The sequence below is a fragment of the Rhea pennata genome, chromosome 1 (assembly GCF_028389875.1).
Source record: "Rhea pennata isolate bPtePen1 chromosome 1, bPtePen1.pri, whole genome shotgun sequence".
Lineage (NCBI taxonomy): Eukaryota > Metazoa > Chordata > Aves > Rheiformes > Rheidae > Rhea > Rhea pennata.
In genome coordinates, this window is record NC_084663.1 from 179,592,745 (window position 1) to 179,613,469 (window position 20,725).

The window sequence follows — 20,725 nt, forward strand, 5'->3', positions numbered from 1 at the left end:
TTTGATTCTTTCTTTGTAAATTGACTAGAATTGATAGGAAATATGTTTCTTAAATTCATAAATGTTTTCTCTATATATTAAGAGTTAACAGTGAATATACTTGTGTTTACTTCGGTAGTAAAAAAAGAAGAAGAAGATTTTGAAGAAAAGAAATCCATTAAGAAACGAATCAAAGAATTGAAAGTTTTGGACCCAAAGATTGCTCAGAATCTGTGTAAGTTGATACTGCTTTGATGACAAGTTAATGTTTCATAAAATGTTTTTTGTCCAGCTGCCTTATAGGCACATTTTATTTAAAGCATGTGTGAGAGTATGCACATATGCACAGGAACTGGCATAAAGCTCAAACAAGTGAGTTTATACAATGTATATTAAAAAAAAAAAAAAAACAGAAAACAGAAAACAAACTATATGTCTCATTTAAGACTGAAACTATTCTCTTCTGTACAGATCTAAGTAATAGCCTACAGCTATATATTCAACTATTTACCCTTATTCTCAACCTATTTTTTAGATAATACTCAAAAAAAGTTAAAAACAAAAGAAGAGTTTTTTAAAAAAGCAATGTCTACAAGGTGTCTGGTGTTCTCATGTGTACTTTAAATAAAAAAAGCAACAGGCAGTATTATACAATAATATACAAATAAAGATACTGAAGTTTTGAGGGAGAGGAGCCCCATAAAAAATAGGTTACTAAACACAAACAGAAATAAAATAGAAAATTACTAGATTATGGTGAGCATATCATAAGCAGATATTAAAAAGAGCTCTTTTAAAAAAATATTTACATGGTTTGGTAGTGATATTTTCTCAGGGTGCTTTTTTTGTGAGAATGCACTAACTAAGACCATTGAAGGAAAAAGTGTAATAAATATCATCCCAGTGCAAAATAATTCAGCAGCAGTGATTATCCTGCAGAGTAGGTCATTGGCTGCTTATACTGGTCTTCTGTGATAGTGGATGTCTGTCTATGATAAATGGATGGAAAAGACTGAAACTAGAGGAGAAAAGTAATTAAGCATATTTAAAATTGTTATATCTTTTCTATATTGCCTTGTGTAGTGTTTGACCTGTAGATCATACAGCTTATTTAATTTATGTTTTGTAGATAGAAAAAAGGTTGATGTTGACCTCTTCATTATATTTTGAATATTTGTTTTAGCAATTTTCCTTGGCTCTTTCCGAATGCCTTATGAGGAAATCAAAACAATGATATTGGAAGTAGATGAAACAAAGCTGGCAGAGTCCATGATTCAGGTAAGAAAGTTGTCTATCTGAAAAGGATTCCAAAGATCTGTTGAAATCCAAAGCCGTAACTGCAGACTAGAAAGAAAGGAACATATTGAACACTCTATGGTCTCCTCAGCAGGATAACATTTTAAATACTGAGGAAAGTTATTTTGTGCACAAAACATGCAAACATAAATCTGCCTTTTTAATTTTTTGTGCTTTGACCTTTGAACACAAATTGCAATATGTCGCAGTGCAGGTCATACGTTTGAATCTTGGGGACATTTAACATTATCAGTCATTTTACAACTATTACCTGTATTTATCTCTTTATTAATCAACATTCCTGCAAATAGCTTAAATTCCTAAAAATCTACTTTTAGCTTTCTTTGATGTCTCAGTAAGGATTGGCACCCATTTGTCTAATACACTTTCGGGTACATTTTAGAGATCAGTCACATAATTCTCCTTTAAGTAAAACATAAGCTACATGACTAAAGATTGATAACAATTACAACTTGACATTTATAAGAACAACAGTAATAACTTGAGGCCCATTATACTATCTAGCAGTTCTGTCTAAAAGAAAGACAATCCTGGTATAAACAAGTAACTATAAGTCCAGTGGAGGGCCATCAAGATGATTGGGGATAGGCCACACAAACAAGGAGAGGCTGACAGAACTGGGTTTGTTCAAGCTCAAAATAATAAGAATCAGGTGAAACTTCCTGTGGGTCTTCAGGGTACCTAACTGGAAGGCATGGAAAAGATGGAATGAGACTCCTATTGCAGGTGTGCAGCAGAAGGACAAGGGGCAATAGTCACAATGAAAATTCCAACTAGATAAATGGAAAAAGATTTTCACTGTAAGGGTAGTTCAAGACTGGAATATGCATGCAAGAAGACTGTAGAATCCTTGACCATGGAGTTACTCAAAGCTCAATGGGATAAGGCCCAGAGCAACCGGGCCCAGATGACCTCCAGACATCCCTTCCAAATTAAACTGATTCTATGAAGAAGTATTTGTATTAAGACTAATTCCATTGAGATTTTTAATTTACGCTTTATATAATCTTGGCAATAGACGAACAGAGAAACATCAGGATCTCCCAGTAACTTTTGTCTCTATGGAGAATCATACTGTTTTTGTGTTTTAAACAAAATAATATGGGAGAGAGAAACACTATTCAAATAAGCTCTAGGGAAGATGAGCAGTAGATGTCCTAAGGTAAGCTTCCAGATTATATCAGGTCTAACAGAATAGAAAAATCTTTTTCAACCTAATTTTTAAACCAGAACAAAAGATTCGTCTGTTTCAGATGAAGGTAAGAAATTTTTTTAAAAAGAAGAAGAAATAGAATAATATATGCTACTTGAATATATACAGAATATATACAAAATAAACCGGTTAGCTGTAGAGAACATAAATGCAGAAAACAATATAAAACTCAGCTGATTGTATAAAAATTATTAGTGTAAATATATGCAAAAGAACCAGAGTTTATAGTAAAAGGAAAAAAAAATGTTGTAGTGACTCACTAGCCAAAAATTTTATGTTAAGAGTTTTCTTAGTTACAGGTTCCAATTTTAAAGAGAATTTTACCCTGAAATACCAGAATTTAATGTAGTCTGCAGTTACGGCTTTGGATTTCAACAAATCTTTGGACTCCTTTGAGTAGTTTGAACTTCACTTTTCTTTAAAGGGAGCTTATCTACTGATTGATTTGTGGCATGAGATGTTATCTTTGAGCAATATTTGGAGGAACCAACATGAGCCATCATCTCCAGTGACTGTACATATAATCATTGATAATTCTTTTCATTTTGTTCAGTGAAGCAGTTAATATTGGCATTGAAACTAGCTATCAGTTTAAGTATTAGAGGAACAGAGGAGTTTATATCTCTGAGCTGTTTGTGCTGATTTGTGCTTACATCAATTATTCAAGATTTTCTTCATGCTCATAAGTCATGTGTATTATTTTTTGAATACTAGCTGAAATTTTATAAAACAACATGACAAGCTGAGAGATGGAATATGCTACACTTATACACAGCTTGAACTCTGTCTCATAGTCCATGCTTTCTCTGAAACTGTGTCATGCTATTTGACATGAGCACTATTTTCCAAAAGTAAAAATTTATCATGTTAACAATATTAGATCATCAATAATGTTATTAACTGACCTATATATGAACATTATATGTCAATAATAATAAATGAACCAGGTGACTTGATGTCAGCAATTTCAAGAAGGCAAAAATCTTTGGCTTTTTAAGGCCCTGGGAAAAAGATCATCAAATATTAGTTCATAATTAGTTTATAATTAATAATGTTCTTTTATGTGAACATATGGCATGAACATTAATTGCAAAAAGCTGAGAGAAAAAAAAGAAAAAGCTTTACTTTCTTTGGGTTATTTACCTTTTTTTTTTCTCTTCTAGTTTTTTTCTGTGGATTATTATTTCTGTTTAGAGGGTATATACATAAAGTGGCTCTTCTCTCTCCTGGTGTATCCTTAAAATGGCTAACACAACCCACTCCCACTTTAATTCCCCGAATAGTAATAGTAGGCATGATTAACAAAAATAGGAGGCAATTTCCTAACACTACGCTGATCATTTTTTGGCTTTTGTTTTTTCTGCCATTAACAGTAGGAAGTCTTGGAAAGTCCACGTATCCAGTAAGCTTGCTATGTGGTTCTTGGCATTTGATTTGAGAATTAGAAGGTTGTTTTATAGTCACCACTTGGTAGTTGTGTTTTCGCACAAGTCATAATGCTTACAGTATCCTATATGAAAACAATTCTATACATATAACAAAAGCATACTGTTAGAGGATAGCAGGTCACACATAAAAGTGAATCGAGTATAAATTGCAGTTTCTGCAAAGAGATTAAATAATTACAAGCCTAAATGAAATGCAAAAATGAATGGGACTTCCAAACTTACTTACTTTTCAAGTTTGGAAGTAATCATTTTTATTAAATGACTTTATTTAAATTGTTTATTTCTGGGTAAAACAATTCTGTAATTACTTTATAAAGTGAGACTTGAAAAAACGACACCTATCTTTTTTTGAAAGCCATTGAATTAGTTGCCTCATTGCTTTAAAAATCCATTAGTCACCTTCCTATATGCTTTAGTCACTAAATAAATTCAAAGATACGGCTGTATGTCTCCATTTCTATCTTTACCAATATGGGCTGTGGACATCCTATGAAAATTTAGTTTGATGTATTTCATGATTCTAAGCTGAGCAAAACTATACATAGTTTTGCAAGCATATGGCTATTCTGATTTATTTGTATAAGATACTTTACATATGATAGTGCTTCTTCTTTTCAGAAAATTTTCATCAAAATTTCTGTCTTGTTTTGAGTATTTCCCAGTATATCTTAATGCTGCGGTTTCTGAAGTTGAAAGTTTGTCCTTCATCCTACGCCTTTGTTATACAGCATACTTAGAGAAAGGATATATTTTAGTTTCTGCTCTCTCCATTCCCATCTCCCTCTTTCTGCTGCTCAGAATTAAGTCCAGCACTGAAAGACATCAGAACTCCAGTAATCATGTTGTAGTCCATGTACTCATTGACTGATTGTCAAAATGTTACATATGACTTGGTAAAAATTCTTTTTCCTGCTTATTTCCTGTTTGAAATTTGAAATGAATTTCATCTCTAGAAGTTCAAAGGCTTTATCTGAACACCATAAAACTTCTTTGATACCAGCTGTGGCTTATGTTTTCTCTGATGCTCAGTATTGAAAACATTCATACAACCAATTGACTGTACCTTTTTCAAAAAAGTTGTGCTCAGTTTTTCTACGTGAAAATTATTTTAACATCAAACAATAGCATTTAAACTTCAGTAAAAATTAAGCAGCTGTAGTATATTTAGGATATTGGTAATAGCTGGTTACATGGCTGTTGTATTTAGTATATTAAAACATAAATAAGTGGGTTATGAATTTGTAGTTTAAAATGTATATTTTTATACTCTGACTGTCTGTGCCCTTTCATTTCTGCTGAGTGTGACATTTAGTGCTAGATACCTCTATCCATAAATAATAAATGTAATCCTTTTGACAAAAATATTTTTTAAATGTAATAATGGTTAAGATATATGTGACTACTCTCATAAATTCTTTATGCTGAATGTCAGTTTGGCCTTGTCTAAATCCAATTCCATAAAATTTAAGTTTACATTATTATTTTGAATCATCATTCATGCATTTTTAATAGCTTCTTTTTTTCTGCCAGAATCCTTATTCAAACAGGGGTCATTTATTTAAACCATCTACTCTTTAACTATCTTTTACCCTTCCTTTGGTTTATCTAGACCATTGCTCACAATTCCAGCTTTTCTCTTTTTGATTTGCCAACTTTACTTTCTTTATAAACTGTGTTGTCCTTACTGTAACTATCACAAAAAGGTGTAAAAACAATTTACTTACAAAACCCCCTTTTTATAATGGATAAAAAAGACTAAGACAGTTCTTCATCATTGTTTTGTTTTAAAATAACAATTATTTTTATATTAAGAGTTGAAATCTGTATTTGTTTTTAGGGACTTTAACTACTGAACTAAAATAAATTGATGACTATTATAAGAGCCAAGAGATTGAGTGTTGAACAAATAAAAGAAAAAATATTAAACAAGGTGATTTAAACGTAACTAACACTTTAAATATATTTATTCTTAGTTACAAATCCAGTACGTTCATTCTTTAAAAGGGGAAGATCTATATTGCAATCCATGGACATAATTGTAGCTTGAATAAAAACTAAGTGCCAGCTTTTAACTAGCTAATAATACAGGTTCTGAAGATCGACTAGCCACCAACTTCAGTACTGGTCTCAGGATAAGTTTTGGATACTAGCTGGAGTTGAATTCTTCTTAAGTTAGTGTTTAATTAGTAAGTGTTAAGCAATGCTTAGCTATGACTTTTATCTCTCTGACCCAAAGACCTAATTTGTGTATCCTAAATGTCTGAATTTCTTGTAGAGGAAGAAATTAGATTCTTCTGTAGATGAAGTTAAGTTTTTCAAAACTTTGAGGAAGACCATTTTCACTAACTTAAGTGATCTCTCTTTTCTGTTGATTGTATTGGAGAATAGCTACTTACTTGCAGAGTATGTAAATAGCTGTTGGCTTAACCTAAGTGTCTAACTTTTCTATCAAGTGATGCTAAATGCTGGTCCTTCTGGTGTCCTTGCTTGAAAATATGTTAGTAGGGAGTTGGGAGCTGTGTTCTCTAGGCCTAATTCAGTATTAGAAGGATTGAACTCCTATTTCTATTCAGAGAAATGATTTTATCAGTAGACCAGAGAGTGTTTTAAGTGAGGACACAATCTCTCTTCTCTGCATAACCAGAAAGACAGAAGTCATGAGGTCAGGAGGAGGGCGGGCTAGAGGGAATCTGATTATTGCCTAGTAGTTACAGCAATCACCTGGGAAGGGAAAGAAATGAATTACTGGTTGTCAAATTGTATGCCATAATTAGGTGTTTGAGAAACTCCATTTCTAAGAACCTGCTCAGAGTAGCTGTTTTCAGCCTAGCTAGCAGATTGTAATTAGAGTGAAATTTGGATGCCTAAATGTAGGTACCTATATATAAAGACAGGTGTCTAACTGCTCAAGAAACTCTAGAAAGTCTTGAAGACTTTTCAAATGATCAGATGAATATGACTTCTCCCTTTCTGGTGTTCATTAAACCTTCACTTATGTAAGTGTCACAGCTCCCCTTGAACTTGTGAATTCAGCTGGAGCTGAGTCCTGCCTCTGAATTCCTACTTGTAAGAAGTTTGAAGCAGTAGCTAATGGATTTAAGCTTTTGTAGAGATAGGCATTACTTTTCCTGTCATCACCTTAGAGTCAGGTTTTGTTTTGAATTACTGGAAGATGCATTAACTTTTTTTAAAGTTTTTTTTTCTTTTTTTCCTGTTTAGCATTAATCATTCCTGCCATCCTTTAGCTGGAAACATTACACTTGGAATTCTTACTATGTCATCTCTGCCCTATTTGCTTCTAAAAGCATTCTGTTTGTATAGTGTCTATAAAACATATAATTTCTTTCCACATGATGTTTAGAAAAGGACTACAGATATGTAGATGTGTGTAGAATCAGCAAGAGATGCTAGATGTCCATAGTTACTCACTTACTTTGTACATTCTTAGTTATATTCATGTGTTGCCTATTTACACCCTACAGACTCCAGAGCAGAAATGTTTGGAGTATATATTAATGATACATAAATAATACCTTTACCAACAATTATACAAACAATGCAGAATCTGAGATTTAAAAGTCTACTTTCTTTTTCTTTATAGAATTTAATAAAAAATCTTCCTGAACAAGAACAACTGAATGCATTGTCCAAGTTCAAGAGCGAGTATAATAATTTGTCTGAGCCAGAGCAGTTTGGAGTTGTGGTGAGTTCTGTTTGGGTTATCACTATTTTTTCTTTTCTTATCTGCAACAGAGTTTTACTGTAATATTACAGAAATAATACCAACTTCTTGTTTCTAAATATGAAGAAGCTCCACACTGGGAGAAGAGCGTAAGTGCTGACTTTTAATCTGACTTCAGTGGACATATCAATGAAGGCATGATTGTTAATGTCTGTCTGTCTGTCTGTCTTTAAAGTAGTAGCATGGTTTATAAAACAAAACAAAAAAAAAAAACAAATAACTTGCAGTGGTAGTTTCTATGATGAGCTCTCACTGGAACTGTGGAATTATTTTTAAATTTCTATAGCTAAAACTATTTGCCTTGCTTTTTCATTAGTAAATCATAATGTTTTCAATTAAGTTTTCTGCATTGTTGTATTTTCTTTCTATTCCATATGTAAATGGGAAGAAAATACTTTGTAGGCTATCACCATGTTAACCTATTCTACCTCCCTCCTCCTGTGTTTTATAGTTTATTCTATCAAGTGTGCTTATAGCTTCTTTTTCAATTCCCAGAGGGAGGACATGTTTATAATATGAATTGAAAAAGGAAGATACAGGAGAAAAATAAAGAGAACACTGCTTATTTAGTGTTGATAATTGATACTTTTAATGGATATATAGTTTGTGTATAGTTTTATCACTTCCTGTATAGCTCATAAATAACTTTAATCTGGAGTAACCTAGAAAAAGGTGTTTTCTTTTCCCTGGGGCATATAGCCATATGACTTTTTGATTCTCTGTGACTGTTAGCACTGTTGACTACTTTTTTACCCTGGGAGAAAATAATTATTTTGGATGCATCTCTGGCTTCAGGAAAAGGAGTATCATGTCTTTGTAATGATATACTCTTATTCTTAGTATTTATTTGTGTGGATACCTAATAGCCATACATAGATCTATCGGAAGAGTTGGAGTACAGCCTAGGACTTATCCATGAGAGTATTGATCAAGACTGAGTCACCTGTCAACAGCTGTGGTCTGGTCATGAAACAGTACTACATCTATTTGATGTCAGTTACAGATGTGAAGTACACAGAGCCTACTTCCCATATAGGTACTTGCAAAGCAGAACTATTTGTGAAGTGATGTTTTTGTTGAAAGCTGTTGTCACTGTTCATTTGCAATCCATTTTTAAGAAACAGCAACAGCTGGTGTATGTCTAGTGTAATGCTGATTTCTGTGTTCTTGGGAAGCTTCTAACAATGCTTAGGGAACAAGGAAAAAAAGAAAGAACACCCCCTTTTAGCATTCTTGTATTTATTTTCCTTGATTTTCATATACAGTTTTCTGACAAAAGCCAAATTGTCTATAATTTACCTTGGTCCAAGTATCCTAGGTACTTAGGTGCTAAGATAAAAGCTAACGAAATCTTTTTATTTTCAGTTTGAGGGCATGTTTTATCAGGCATATTTATAGTTCAGCCCTATCTTAAGCCTCTTTTATTTGATTAAACTATCAGCACTTTACTCAACAGATGAAAATTCAGTGCTGTGGTTTTGAGAGAGTGAGAACCTTCCTAGAATAACCAAAAAGTGATGCTGATAAAAAAAAAAAAAAGTCTATTATATTTAAGTCTCATGTAACTATCATGTATTTTTGTAATGCAAGATTAGAATTTTAGGAATATTTTTGAAAGTAAAAGACAATTTGGGGAATGCTTACAGTCTGATACTAGATTCTGGGTAAAGACTGAGGAAGTGTTGAAGAAGAATAATACAATATAATCAGTAGAAGATAGACAATGTATGAAACAATGTATTTACACAAATAGGTGGTGAAAATGCAAGGGCCTCCTGGTCTTGATTAATTTTATTGGGTATAATTGTGATCTACCGGTATGAGAATCGTTACTACTTTTTGTATGTGTGCTCATACTAAGTTGCACTATTTCACCCATGCTTATGCACATACATGCACGCTCATGTACACGTGTGCTCTCTCACTTATTCACTCAACCTAAGCTGTTTGTTCTTATCTTCTCTTATGCTAGAAAAGCAGCACTTTCTTGGAATTTCTTGGAATTTCTTGGTTTTATTCTTCTCATTACCTAGTAGTTGAAAAGAAAGAAAAATGTTTTCTGCTGTTACATCTTTTGGAACTCGTGTGACTCTTTAAATGGTACTTTGAGATCATTTAAAAGAAGTATTCTCTCTTTGACAACCACAACAAAATCAGGCAAAGGATATTTTCTTGTTTTATGAGATCCAGAGCTAATGCTTGAGGATCTCTCATCACCTCTGCTTGCAAAGTCTAAAGTCAGAGCAAGTATTACTTTTTCACTTACTTCTTTATTGCATTTGTTTATTCTATTCAGAAAACAGTATTTTCATAATGATAGTTTCTAATTTGTTTTTTAACTTGTATTACAGAACTGCTTAGAGAGCAACAGATTAACAATTAAATTTATCATGACAAACAGAGCTTAACCATTTGGTGGAGAGAAGTGGGAGGGCACTGTGATAATGATTACATCAGTATGTTTGAATCTGTTCTTCAGGTGGAAATTGTAGTTTAAATCTGCAATTTCATAAGTGAGAACTCCTATTTTATGTATTTAGTTATTGTAACAAACTTAAAGTTAAGATAATCAATTTATGAGTGTCTCTTTAAAAAATAATATAGTTTGCATTGATTTAAATTACATACTCAGACATGTCAAATTGCCTTTAGATTTTCCAAGGTTGAAGGTTTTGAAGATTTTTATTTTCTCATGTGCATATTATTTCTCTTTTTTGAACGTGGACTAAAATACTCTAATGGAAGATGAGGCTAATACCTCAACTGATTAAAGAGTAATTGCACATGCTTGGAGTGCCAGAACTATGGCATAGGAGAGATCTTATCTGTAATAAGAACTTTCTCCTTCCTCTCACTTCCATCTTCCTTCCACAAATTTCTTCAAATCTAAAGGGTAAAACAGCTGTCTTAGATTTCCCAAATTTCTTCCTTGACCTGGAATAATAATCATCATCTTAGATCCCATTAAAAAAACTGATGGAATTAAAAGTCAGATGTACCAGGTTTAGTTTGGAGTCTCAATTGTTCAAAATATAAATAATATATTTTAATGCAGATTTTTTAAACAATAAATTTCTTCATAAGATCATATATCAATGAGTATATAAATTGGATCATGCCTCAAGAATGAAATCTTTTTATATAATGAATAAAATTTGCTGGTAGAGTTACTGATTCATTTGATCTAAAAATTGAAATGTTTGAAGAGGATTTGGTAAAGGATCAAAGGAGGAAAAAAGAGGAAATTATCATTATTAAGGGTGAATGCACTAAAGTGGAAGTAAGGGAAACCTTGTTGTATTTTCACCTATTTGATAGGCTTTTATGTGAATCTGACTCAAACATTTAGAAAACATCAAGATAAGCATCACTGGCAAATAAAAGAAAGCTATAATTTTATATTCAGTGCATGGTTTGGATATTGTTCAGAAACTAGACCATAAGACCACATCAAATGATCAGGAAAAAATGTATTAATACCAGATTCATTCTTTAAGTATTGTACATTGTTTGCACTGATAGCATATGAACACATAATCAAAAGGATATTGCAGAGTATTTATGTGACTGGGAGATCAAGGTTGTGTAGATTCTGGCATTCTGACATTAACTTAGGAATCCACACACCACTCTACCATGTAGGCTTTTATTTTGGGATGAGAAGGTGGTAAAAGAGTGTTAACACTCTTGAATTTGGGTTTGTTGATGCCTGTAATTAGGCGTATTTTTAAAACATAATCATAATTTTATTTGTACTTGAAGACCTTTTCTTTTTTCCTACAAAAACTGAATTAGAGTAAGCAAATTACTTCCTTTTGAAGAAAAACAGGAATAATTTTTCAGTAGGATAAAATTGAAACATGCATTTCTTTTGAGTATTTTATGAAGATTTTATCTAGCTCCATTTTTTTTTGTCTTGTGCTACTTGATGGCACTGTAAATAGATCTTTCTATGCTTGGTGGACTAGGCCTTATGAAAATGAAGTTTTATGTAGATATTTAAGATTGCTTTCTTTGAAAATTTAAGGTTTATTTGAGCTTATTAAATGCTGAAGTGTTGTCCAATAATATTTAAAGCTCATGGCTTCCCAGAAAATTTAATTTGAAAGGCTAGTTTATTAACGTAGAGAAGAGGTTCATGTTTATCAGTCTTACTAAGAGACATTCCAATAACCTGGACTGAGCAAAGCAGACTGAATGTGGCTGCTCCCAGATAAGCTTGTTTCAAACTCCCTCTGTCTGCCCATATGACAGAGATGAGCACGTATCCAAACTTCAGCAGCTATTCTGCCTAATTTTGGCAGAATATCTGTGAAGATGTGTTTGCACCAGCAAATTTGACCATAAATTGGACTGTCTGAGACAAGTCATCTGGCCATAGCAAATCATTCCAACAGTAATGTGTGTGTAACTGACTTGCTGGGGAAATACTTATATAGGAAAATTACATGCAGAGGTATGCATCTGAATTGAATTAGTAATATGTAAAGTTAAATAGTAAATGCATTTTGACATTATTATCAAGAATAAACGATTCAAGAAAAGAAGACATTTAAAAATTGATCTCACTTGCATTAAGGCTCACTCTGCTTTTCTTTCCTATCTGAGCATCAGCCGCTTGAGAAGTCTGCCTTTTGCACTTTACAAATTTTCACATTTACTTCAATTGGACATACTAACAATTGTAGTGAATTTGAAGTTTACAGGGTATCAGTATTCTACCATTGATGAGGAGTCCTGTAACACTTAATATATGATGTCTTCTGGAGAAAAAATGGGGAAAAATGTGGGTTTTTTTTTCTGTTTACACTGTCATCAGAACATCGTAACAAGTGCTAGTTCGCATTTTAAAGAATAGTCTCTATTTTTTCTCTCTCAGAGCTTTTGTGGTATTTAAGTAACTATTGCTAATGGTTTTAATACCATGTTATTGTCTCTAATGCTCTTAATATCCTCATTGTTTATTGTGCAACTATAGAATTGGCTATCCTGAATAGCTTTGTCTAGAAATATACTTAGTTGGCAAGTAAAAAAAAATCTATTAAATAACTGTTAAACTTGCTGGTATCAATGTAGTGTTCTAAGGTCTCATTCTGTTCTGCTGTGTGTCTTGTTGTAAGTAGCAAAGATTCTTGTGACTTGAATATGCTCTCACTCACATTTGTGTTGTTTAGTTTTGTCAAACTATACCGGCTATTATTCCCTGTTCAGTACTACCTATTTGCAGAAGAAAGTACTTTGCGAATTAATTCATAATGTTCTTAAATCTTAAGCAATAATTAATTTCATTCCATTGTGCTGTATCCTTGTACTCAAGTATACATAAATTTGAGATAGTCTAAATCATTGTTAAACTTGTCTTAAAAACCATTACAAGATGAAGCATTATTGTTACAGATACTTTTAACTGTTATTTGTTATTCTGAGAACTACCAGTTCTGTTAGACTGTTTCTGAGTCCTGTCTGATGAGGAAAAGCTAGAACAGTAGTACTATAGGTCAAGTATTGCTGCATGTTGCCAAGTTGATTTGATAAATTTTCCTTAAAAGTTGGAGACAACATGATACCTGAGGGAAGTGTTGTTATTCAATAATAAGAGGTCTTAAACTTTCAAGGGTTGGTAGATTTCCTTTTCGGAAAAGTAGTAACCAAATTCCCACTCAAAAATGCTCATGGCTGTGTTCCCTAGTTTTCTATGCAAAGTATGAAAAAACATCATTAGGCACCAATTTTTTAGTGTCACAAACCTTTTGTGTGCATAGTGGAACTGAATTCAGGAACTGAGCTTTTTAAATAATCAGTCTTTAACACTAAACATTTTTCATTTATAGTTTGAGGGGAAAAGAAATCTTGTTTTGAAATAAGTCACCTTTTCCAGTCCTTCAATATTAAGTTTTATACATTTGATTTTCAACATCAAGGTTCTTGAATCTCCATCAGGTTCCCTTGTATCTTCTCTGTTTTATTCTGAGAACTTCTTGGTCATTTCTTTAAGAACTGCTGTGGACACACATATGAATCTTCTCAGAATAACTCTTGATTTTTTTTTCCCACCTTAGAAACATGGCTTAATGTCCTCTTTTTTATTTATTTAAATGAGAAGAATAAACATGCAGTGCCAGACTCTCAGGTTTGTCTTTTAGGTGAAGAGGTCTTTTAATTATGGCGTTTCAAAGAATTCAGATATCCCGTATTAATGTGCTCTGAAGCACATAAAGCATATTGTCTTAAGGCAAAGACAAAACTGTTTGGCCCCAAAAGAAACCCTTAAGTAGAGAATAAACTGATAATTACTACTTGTGTGATAAAGTTTTTATAACGCAAATCTCCTTTTATCCTTCTGACTTTGAATTCAAAGTCAAGATCTGTTACTGTGAAAGAAACAGCTAGACGCTTACTAAGATACTGTCATGCTGTGACTGTTACAGTATTGTATGTTTTACTTCAGCTGAACTTAATTAACTTTTATTGTTGGTTTAAAGACATTGAGGGCATGACTCTAAACAGTACAAGGTCCTTCCATGAGAGTGGCTTGAGGTTTTTTTTTTCTGGTGACTCTATGGCTTGCTTTTGTGGTTTCTGCACTTATCCTCTTCTTTTTAAGTCATTTTGCACTTTTATGTTTTCTGTTCATACAGCAGTAAGTGTAAAATAAATCCTTTATTACTCTTATCTTCCCATCCAGACTTTAGGTTTTCTTTAGATAAAATATTTTTTGTATGTTCTTTCTTTCGCTTATTGCAGGCTGCTGTATCAGAATTTAGATATTGTCCCTATTATTTTGGAGGGTGTTCATTTTTCTTTTCTTTTTTTTTTTTTTTGCTTGCACGCATCCTTGAACTATTTTATTTAACTGTGTTAAATCTATTCATTTTATTGAGTACTTTACCTTTGCTTCACAGTATGATCTTAAGATGTTTTGAATGCTGTATTTTGTTGTTCAAATTCTTGATGAAGTATGCTTGTCCTTGTAAAAATTTGAATATTCGGTTGTATTTGTTTTACTGTAGTTCATATTTTGCACTTAATTTTGCTCAGATTAACTTTTTCACAAATTAATTTAACCTCTATATTATTTTCCTGGAGATTTCATTGACTATGAGTGGATATTGACTGATATGTTGTATAAAACGTATCAATCATGAATATTGTGTGTTTAAAAATGAAGTCATATGACTGCACAGTTGCAGTGTGAGAATCATCTGAGCAGAAAGGGTATTCAGCTAGATGATCATCTCAGCAAGTGACTGTTGATATGTATATATATATATATATATAAAAAATGTTTTCTCCAATTAGCAGAATAAATATCATATTACTCTAGGACTTAACATGTAGCCATCTCCTCTGTGTTTATTTGTTTTACTGGTAGTTTTTCCCTATTGAAAAAAGTATAGAATTAATTTAAAGAAATAATTTTTTTCCTAGTTTTGACTGTAACCTCTGTTATCATACTCAAACATACAATGATTAAGGAGTAGATCTTTTAATCTAGTAATATCAAACTAATATGTTTTCAGGTAAGTTGATTTAATATTTACTAGTTAGATGTATTGATTGTGACTGATATTTTGACTGCAATAATCCGTTTAATTGATTTTCATTGAAGAACTATTGCCATACCACCACTCAAACCCTCAACAAGTACTAATAGTTGGCATATACATGGCTTTCATCTGAAATAAAACTTGGTGAATTTCCTATTAGCAGTGGTGCTTTACACCTCAGACACCTTTCTCCAAAGGCTTTTGTTTTTATGTAGTCTTGTCCTGGCCTACGTTTTGTTATATCTAAGTGACAGAATATAGATTATATTTTTTTTGAGTCTTTTGCATAAGTGATGATAAAGGCACTGAAAAACTGAATTTCTTTACTGAAGTTATATGAGAAAAGAGGAAATTGAGTTATTGAAATATACTGATTATCTCTCTTTCCCCCACACAAGCAAGATGGCAGAACAGAACACCTGAGAACTGTTGCATCCCTTGTTGAATGGTCTATGCTTCTTGATTTTTTTTTTTTTTTTGGTCCTCACAGCCAAGTAGTGCATCTAAAACTATAGATAAGGTTTTGAACATATCACACAGATTATTATGACAATGAAACTCAGATAAATACCTAATAAAATAGAAATTAAATTTTGAGATGTCAAGCAGAATTTTAGAATTTTCCAGAAGAATGGACTAATTAGTGATTTAACCCAATTTAAGAACATATTTTTATTAAATAACGTTTGAGATTTTCAAAATAAATTATAGACTTTGGAAGTCACTGTTACAAATAAAGCCTTTTTTGCATATTATTTCTATAGTTTGACATTTCTAAGTCAGGCCCAGACACACATATGTCAGCAAAAAAAATGATATTTACTTGACTATACTTCTTGAGCTCAACTTTATTGTATGCCTTGTTTCACAAAAAGATTGTAAAAGAGAGTTAGGCATGAGTATAAAGTTGATGACCATTTTCTGTTGGAGAAATCACATATCTTCTGCAGTGTTTTTCCTTCTGAAGCACTTAGTAACGGACATTATGTCCACCATTTCATATTTTGTTACTGTTCTTTAACTTGTCATTTTGTTGATAATCCAGATTTAAAAATTTTAACTTTTATTTTCTCCTTAGTACAAATAATTTGGCATTATAATTGTCTGTCTCTGTTACCAAATGTTTATGTTTGTAGCCCTTCAGATTTTTGGGCAAGCAAAAGAACTTGTTTGTGTATTATTTATTTCTGCTCAGGCTTGCAGCAACTTGTTTCTCTCAGAATTTCCTGCTTCTCAGCCTGGTCCATTCCAGATTGTTCAGAATGTATTCTACCTATCATTTAGACATTCACTCTGCTGAATGAGTAAGTCTTATGACACTTATCCAAAAATACATTCAGTTATGTCATTACTTACATTCGTCTGTTTTTACAAGATTGATGGTTTATCTTGTTTTTCAATGTTGATGAGCTCATTGTTGGCTTTTGTCCTGTCTTCTTTATGTAAAATATTTTTCTAAATTCTTTGTATTTCAATATCCTTCTCGCTCTTACTTTCTAGATAGTAATACTTCTACATCTTGATTGTGTGAAATTCTTAAAGGATTGGTCTCTTTTGGGGATAATTTGAAGGAAGAATTGAACTAGTTTGTATACAAAATTCTCTACTTTTTCTTCCAAAACTCAATGCCTACAAGCCCTCTTTTTGCATCCTTGTACTGAAGTCCTCCAGAACTTGCCTGCTTCTGACTATTTCCTCTTTTAGTTCCATGAAATATTGTACAGTTTCCTGTGAGAAGTTAAAGAAATTCTCTGATTTATTTGCATGTTATTCTATTCTATTCTATCTATTATTTGGATAGTGCACAATGGACACTCTCAACTTCTCATTTTTTCCCTGGAGTTCTTGATGGGTGACAAACTGGTTTTTGGACAGATCTTTTATATCCTTAGGAGTCATCAGCTTCCGTGTGGTTATTCTTTACTTCAACCTTCTAACTTCAGTTTCTGTAAATGTTAGGCTAAATTGCTGCCCATTGCCTGCTTTTCCGTTTTTGGAATCTGTTTGAAGCACATTTTTTTTGTGCTTTTAGTCTACTAGTGGGCTAATGAGAAGAGGAATAATATATAATATGCTGTGACTGCACTGCCGTTTTCTAGGTGTTAGGATGAAGTGTCATCTGCTGATCAGTCATCTGTGCTCTAGTCTTGCTGGAGTTTAGGCCTTCTGGTTGTCATGTGAACTACATGAGTTCTTCAGTTTTACTGCTGGGAACGGTGCTCTGGGAAACAAATACAGGTCATTCGGTTAACTCTTGTGCTGCCATGTCTTCCAGAGTTTATACACTTACATTTTTAATCATACTAACTTTAATATTTCTACTACAAATCTATGCAGCAGGAAGAATTAATATTAGGTTAATGACGTAGGCAGAGTAAAAAGGAGGTGCTACTAAGGAAAAGTAGACATTGTGATTTAAATTCTGTAAATCTGTTGAGCAAGAAATACGCAATTGAAAAAATTTGTCCACAAGCAACTCCTCCCTATTTGTAGAATAAAGATGATGTAGGAATGAAGGAATGAAGGAATGGTAAACACGTTTGGATACACTGACATAAAATTAATGATTTTCATTTCAAACTGAATGCATTTTGTTGGTGATGGCAGTATGTTTTCATTGAATTGGAAGTCAACCCCTCCACACCCCCGCTCATGAATTGCTTTTCTGAGATACTAAAAGATTTTCCTGTTTTTTTGTTTATATTTCACATTAGTGGTCAAAATTAAACTTTAGCTTCATATTCAGGTAGTCCACATCATAATTGGGTTATAGTAACTATCATCTTCTGTTATGTTACTCTGTTGGGATTGAAACTTGAATAATTTTCTTGTTGCTGAGCATCTCTTTATTAATAAGGCTTTGACAAGCATGGGTTGCTTGACTAGACTGAAAAGTATTTTAGGAACATCAGTCACTTAAGATTTAAATGGCAGGGATTTTAGAGTTAAATAATATAAATACAGATACAGTTCTGACAAAGAAACAGATTTGCAGTGGATCACTGATCAAACATGAATCAATCATCATTATTTTGCAACCAATAAACATTCATCAAACTCAAATATAGAAGCAGAAATATAGCCTCTCTGATTTGTGAAGTTTCCTTTATTCAGTATCGATAAAGTCTCAGCTGGAACATTACATCCAGTTTTGGAGGTATTTTGTACGTCAGTTATAAATATGTGGACCAAAACAGAGACTCCAGAAGAGGGCGATGATGACAGCTGTAGAAACATGACATATGAAGAAACACTGAAGTTATTAGGGTTGTTTAACTTAAGGCCAAGGCAAGCTTTTCTCTCCAAATACGTGCAGAAAAACTGGAAAAGGGATGGAATAATTTATCCTGCATCCTGATGGTTGGTACAACAACATGTAATAGGTTTCTATTATCTATGAGAAAGATACAGGTTAGATAATGGGAAGGGTTTTTTTTAATAGTGAAGATAACAATAGAATAGATTGACTAGGGAGCTTATGGAGTCTTCATAATCAGGGGTCTTTGTGAGTAGGTGAGCCTAATATCCCTTTTGGGTGATGTAGTTGATTCACTCAAAGGGGAACAGAGGAGAGTAAGGGACCTCTGAAGGTTGTTTCCTTGCTTTTTCTATGATTCTATATATACACTGATCTATTTTGGATAGCTTCTGGTATATAAACATTGCAATTACTGTGATATCACTACTTGAATATTTTATAAACAGCTTTCTGATGAAAATAAATACTGTGACCTATGATATCATATTGCAAATCTCAGCTATAGCCCAGATTATAGCATGATTATCTGATCTCTTTTTACCAGATAAGCTGCCTGAAAATCCATTTCAAACTGTCAGGGTTTTTTTCCTCTTTTTTTTTTTTCTTTTTTTTTTTTTTTTTAGGGGATTAAGTTTAAGAAAGATTTGGTAACACAGAATGATACACCATTTTTTGAGTTGCACTTACCTCAGATTTTGCATGTACAGCAAGTTATTATTTTAAATAAAGGAAAACAGATTTAGTGAATTCATCTCTATTACTGATTGGTTTTCTCTTCCTATTCAATATGTTTTTATTTGAGAGGAAGCAAAATAATTGTTTGTTAAAATAGCCTGCTCATGGTGGATTGAGAGAATCCATACAGGTTTCAATAGTTTTTTTTTTCTTGGGGGTTAGGGGATTTATTTTATTTTTTTTTGTATGAGGTCATGAACTTTTACTTCCTTTGATTCATCTATAAATGAAGTTTTGCATCTGCAGAGTTCTTCTTTCTTTTTTTTCCCTCTCTCATACAGAGTAGAATAGTGACCAAAATCATCCAAGTTCAGTTCTCATCGCTTTTTAAATTGATTTTGATTCAAATTCAATATTTGAAAACAAACTCCTGAACCATCTTGTATCCCAATACTTTTGGCAATTGTAAGAAACCACTAGATGACATTTTAAGGATATATGTTTAGTAATCCACTAAGCAGTACCAGAAAATGCTTCTGGGCATTGAAACTCCATTGTCTCCAATGCTAATTTGTTAGAATAGACACCAGCATGCTTTTGACCTGGGCAGATTTACAGTTTCCCAAAGATTTCCTAGCATAGTTTGGGAGTTAGCGTGAGCCAGGTCTCATGGGCTAAGGACCCAGTCAGTTTGAACAAAGACTTGTGGCTACTGAGGACTACTGTTTTATATAAAACAAGTTCTAATGGTTGCAAAGCATCTCTCTTACTCTTGATGAGTTATGACACAGGGAAGTTGGGTACAACCATGTCGGTTCCAGCTGTTCAGGGCTTGAGGGTCTAGCAGGCATCCCTGTGTCTCCCAAGCCAGACATCTCCAGGCCCTGTTGGAGTCAGTAGGTGCAGAGGTGCAAGGCAAAATGTGGTCCTGCATCAGTTGGCTCTTTCAATTTATATAGATCAGTGCCAAAATACTTGCAATATAGTTGGCTTTCTGAAGAGTTGCCTGTTGTTCTGGTAGGTTAGGCTCTACCGTGGCTACTAAAAAACCCCAGAAAATCCCCACAAAAATGGAAACTATAGTTAGAACTGCCCAGCAGGCAGCACATATCCACCTCCTCCTGTTCCCTTGTCCGCACAACAAGTTCAAAAGTTTATTTTGCATAAGTTACCTAACGTTGCTAATGCTAAGACTTAAGGTCTGTCTAAAGGCATATAGTCTATGTCAACTTATGTTAATGACCTGTTACACCAGGAACCATTTGTAATAGTAGTTTTAATTTGGTTGTACTACATGGAGGGAGCTGAATCCAATACAAGGGATTTGAACTGTTCCATGCCTGTAATCCTTAGTGACAGAGAATGGCCCTGGGCATGTTTAAGTTATTAATACGGGCTTAAAATCCAAAGTCTTATTTCTGAAATCATAACATTATCATTCTATCTAAACTATTTTGTTGTAAAATTTTGGTTTTTGGTTTTTTTTGGACCTTTGACACAGGTTTAGGCAGCTATACTAGCAGCCCAAGTCCAAGAGTAGGTTCC

At 33.0% G+C, this 20,725-nt stretch overlaps 1 protein-coding gene across 1 annotated transcript in view; it reads left to right on the plus strand.

Moving 5' to 3' along the window:
* DIAPH3 (diaphanous related formin 3) overlaps positions 1–20,725 on the plus strand; it is a 229,113-nt gene that overhangs the window by 92,196 nt on the left and 116,192 nt on the right. The window contains exons 19-21 of the mRNA XM_062576182.1: positions 119–214; positions 1,163–1,257; positions 7,559–7,660. Of these exons, the coding sequence (XP_062432166.1) occupies positions 119–214; positions 1,163–1,257; positions 7,559–7,660 (293 nt within the window). The remainder of the gene's footprint in view (positions 1–118; positions 215–1,162; positions 1,258–7,558; positions 7,661–20,725) is intronic.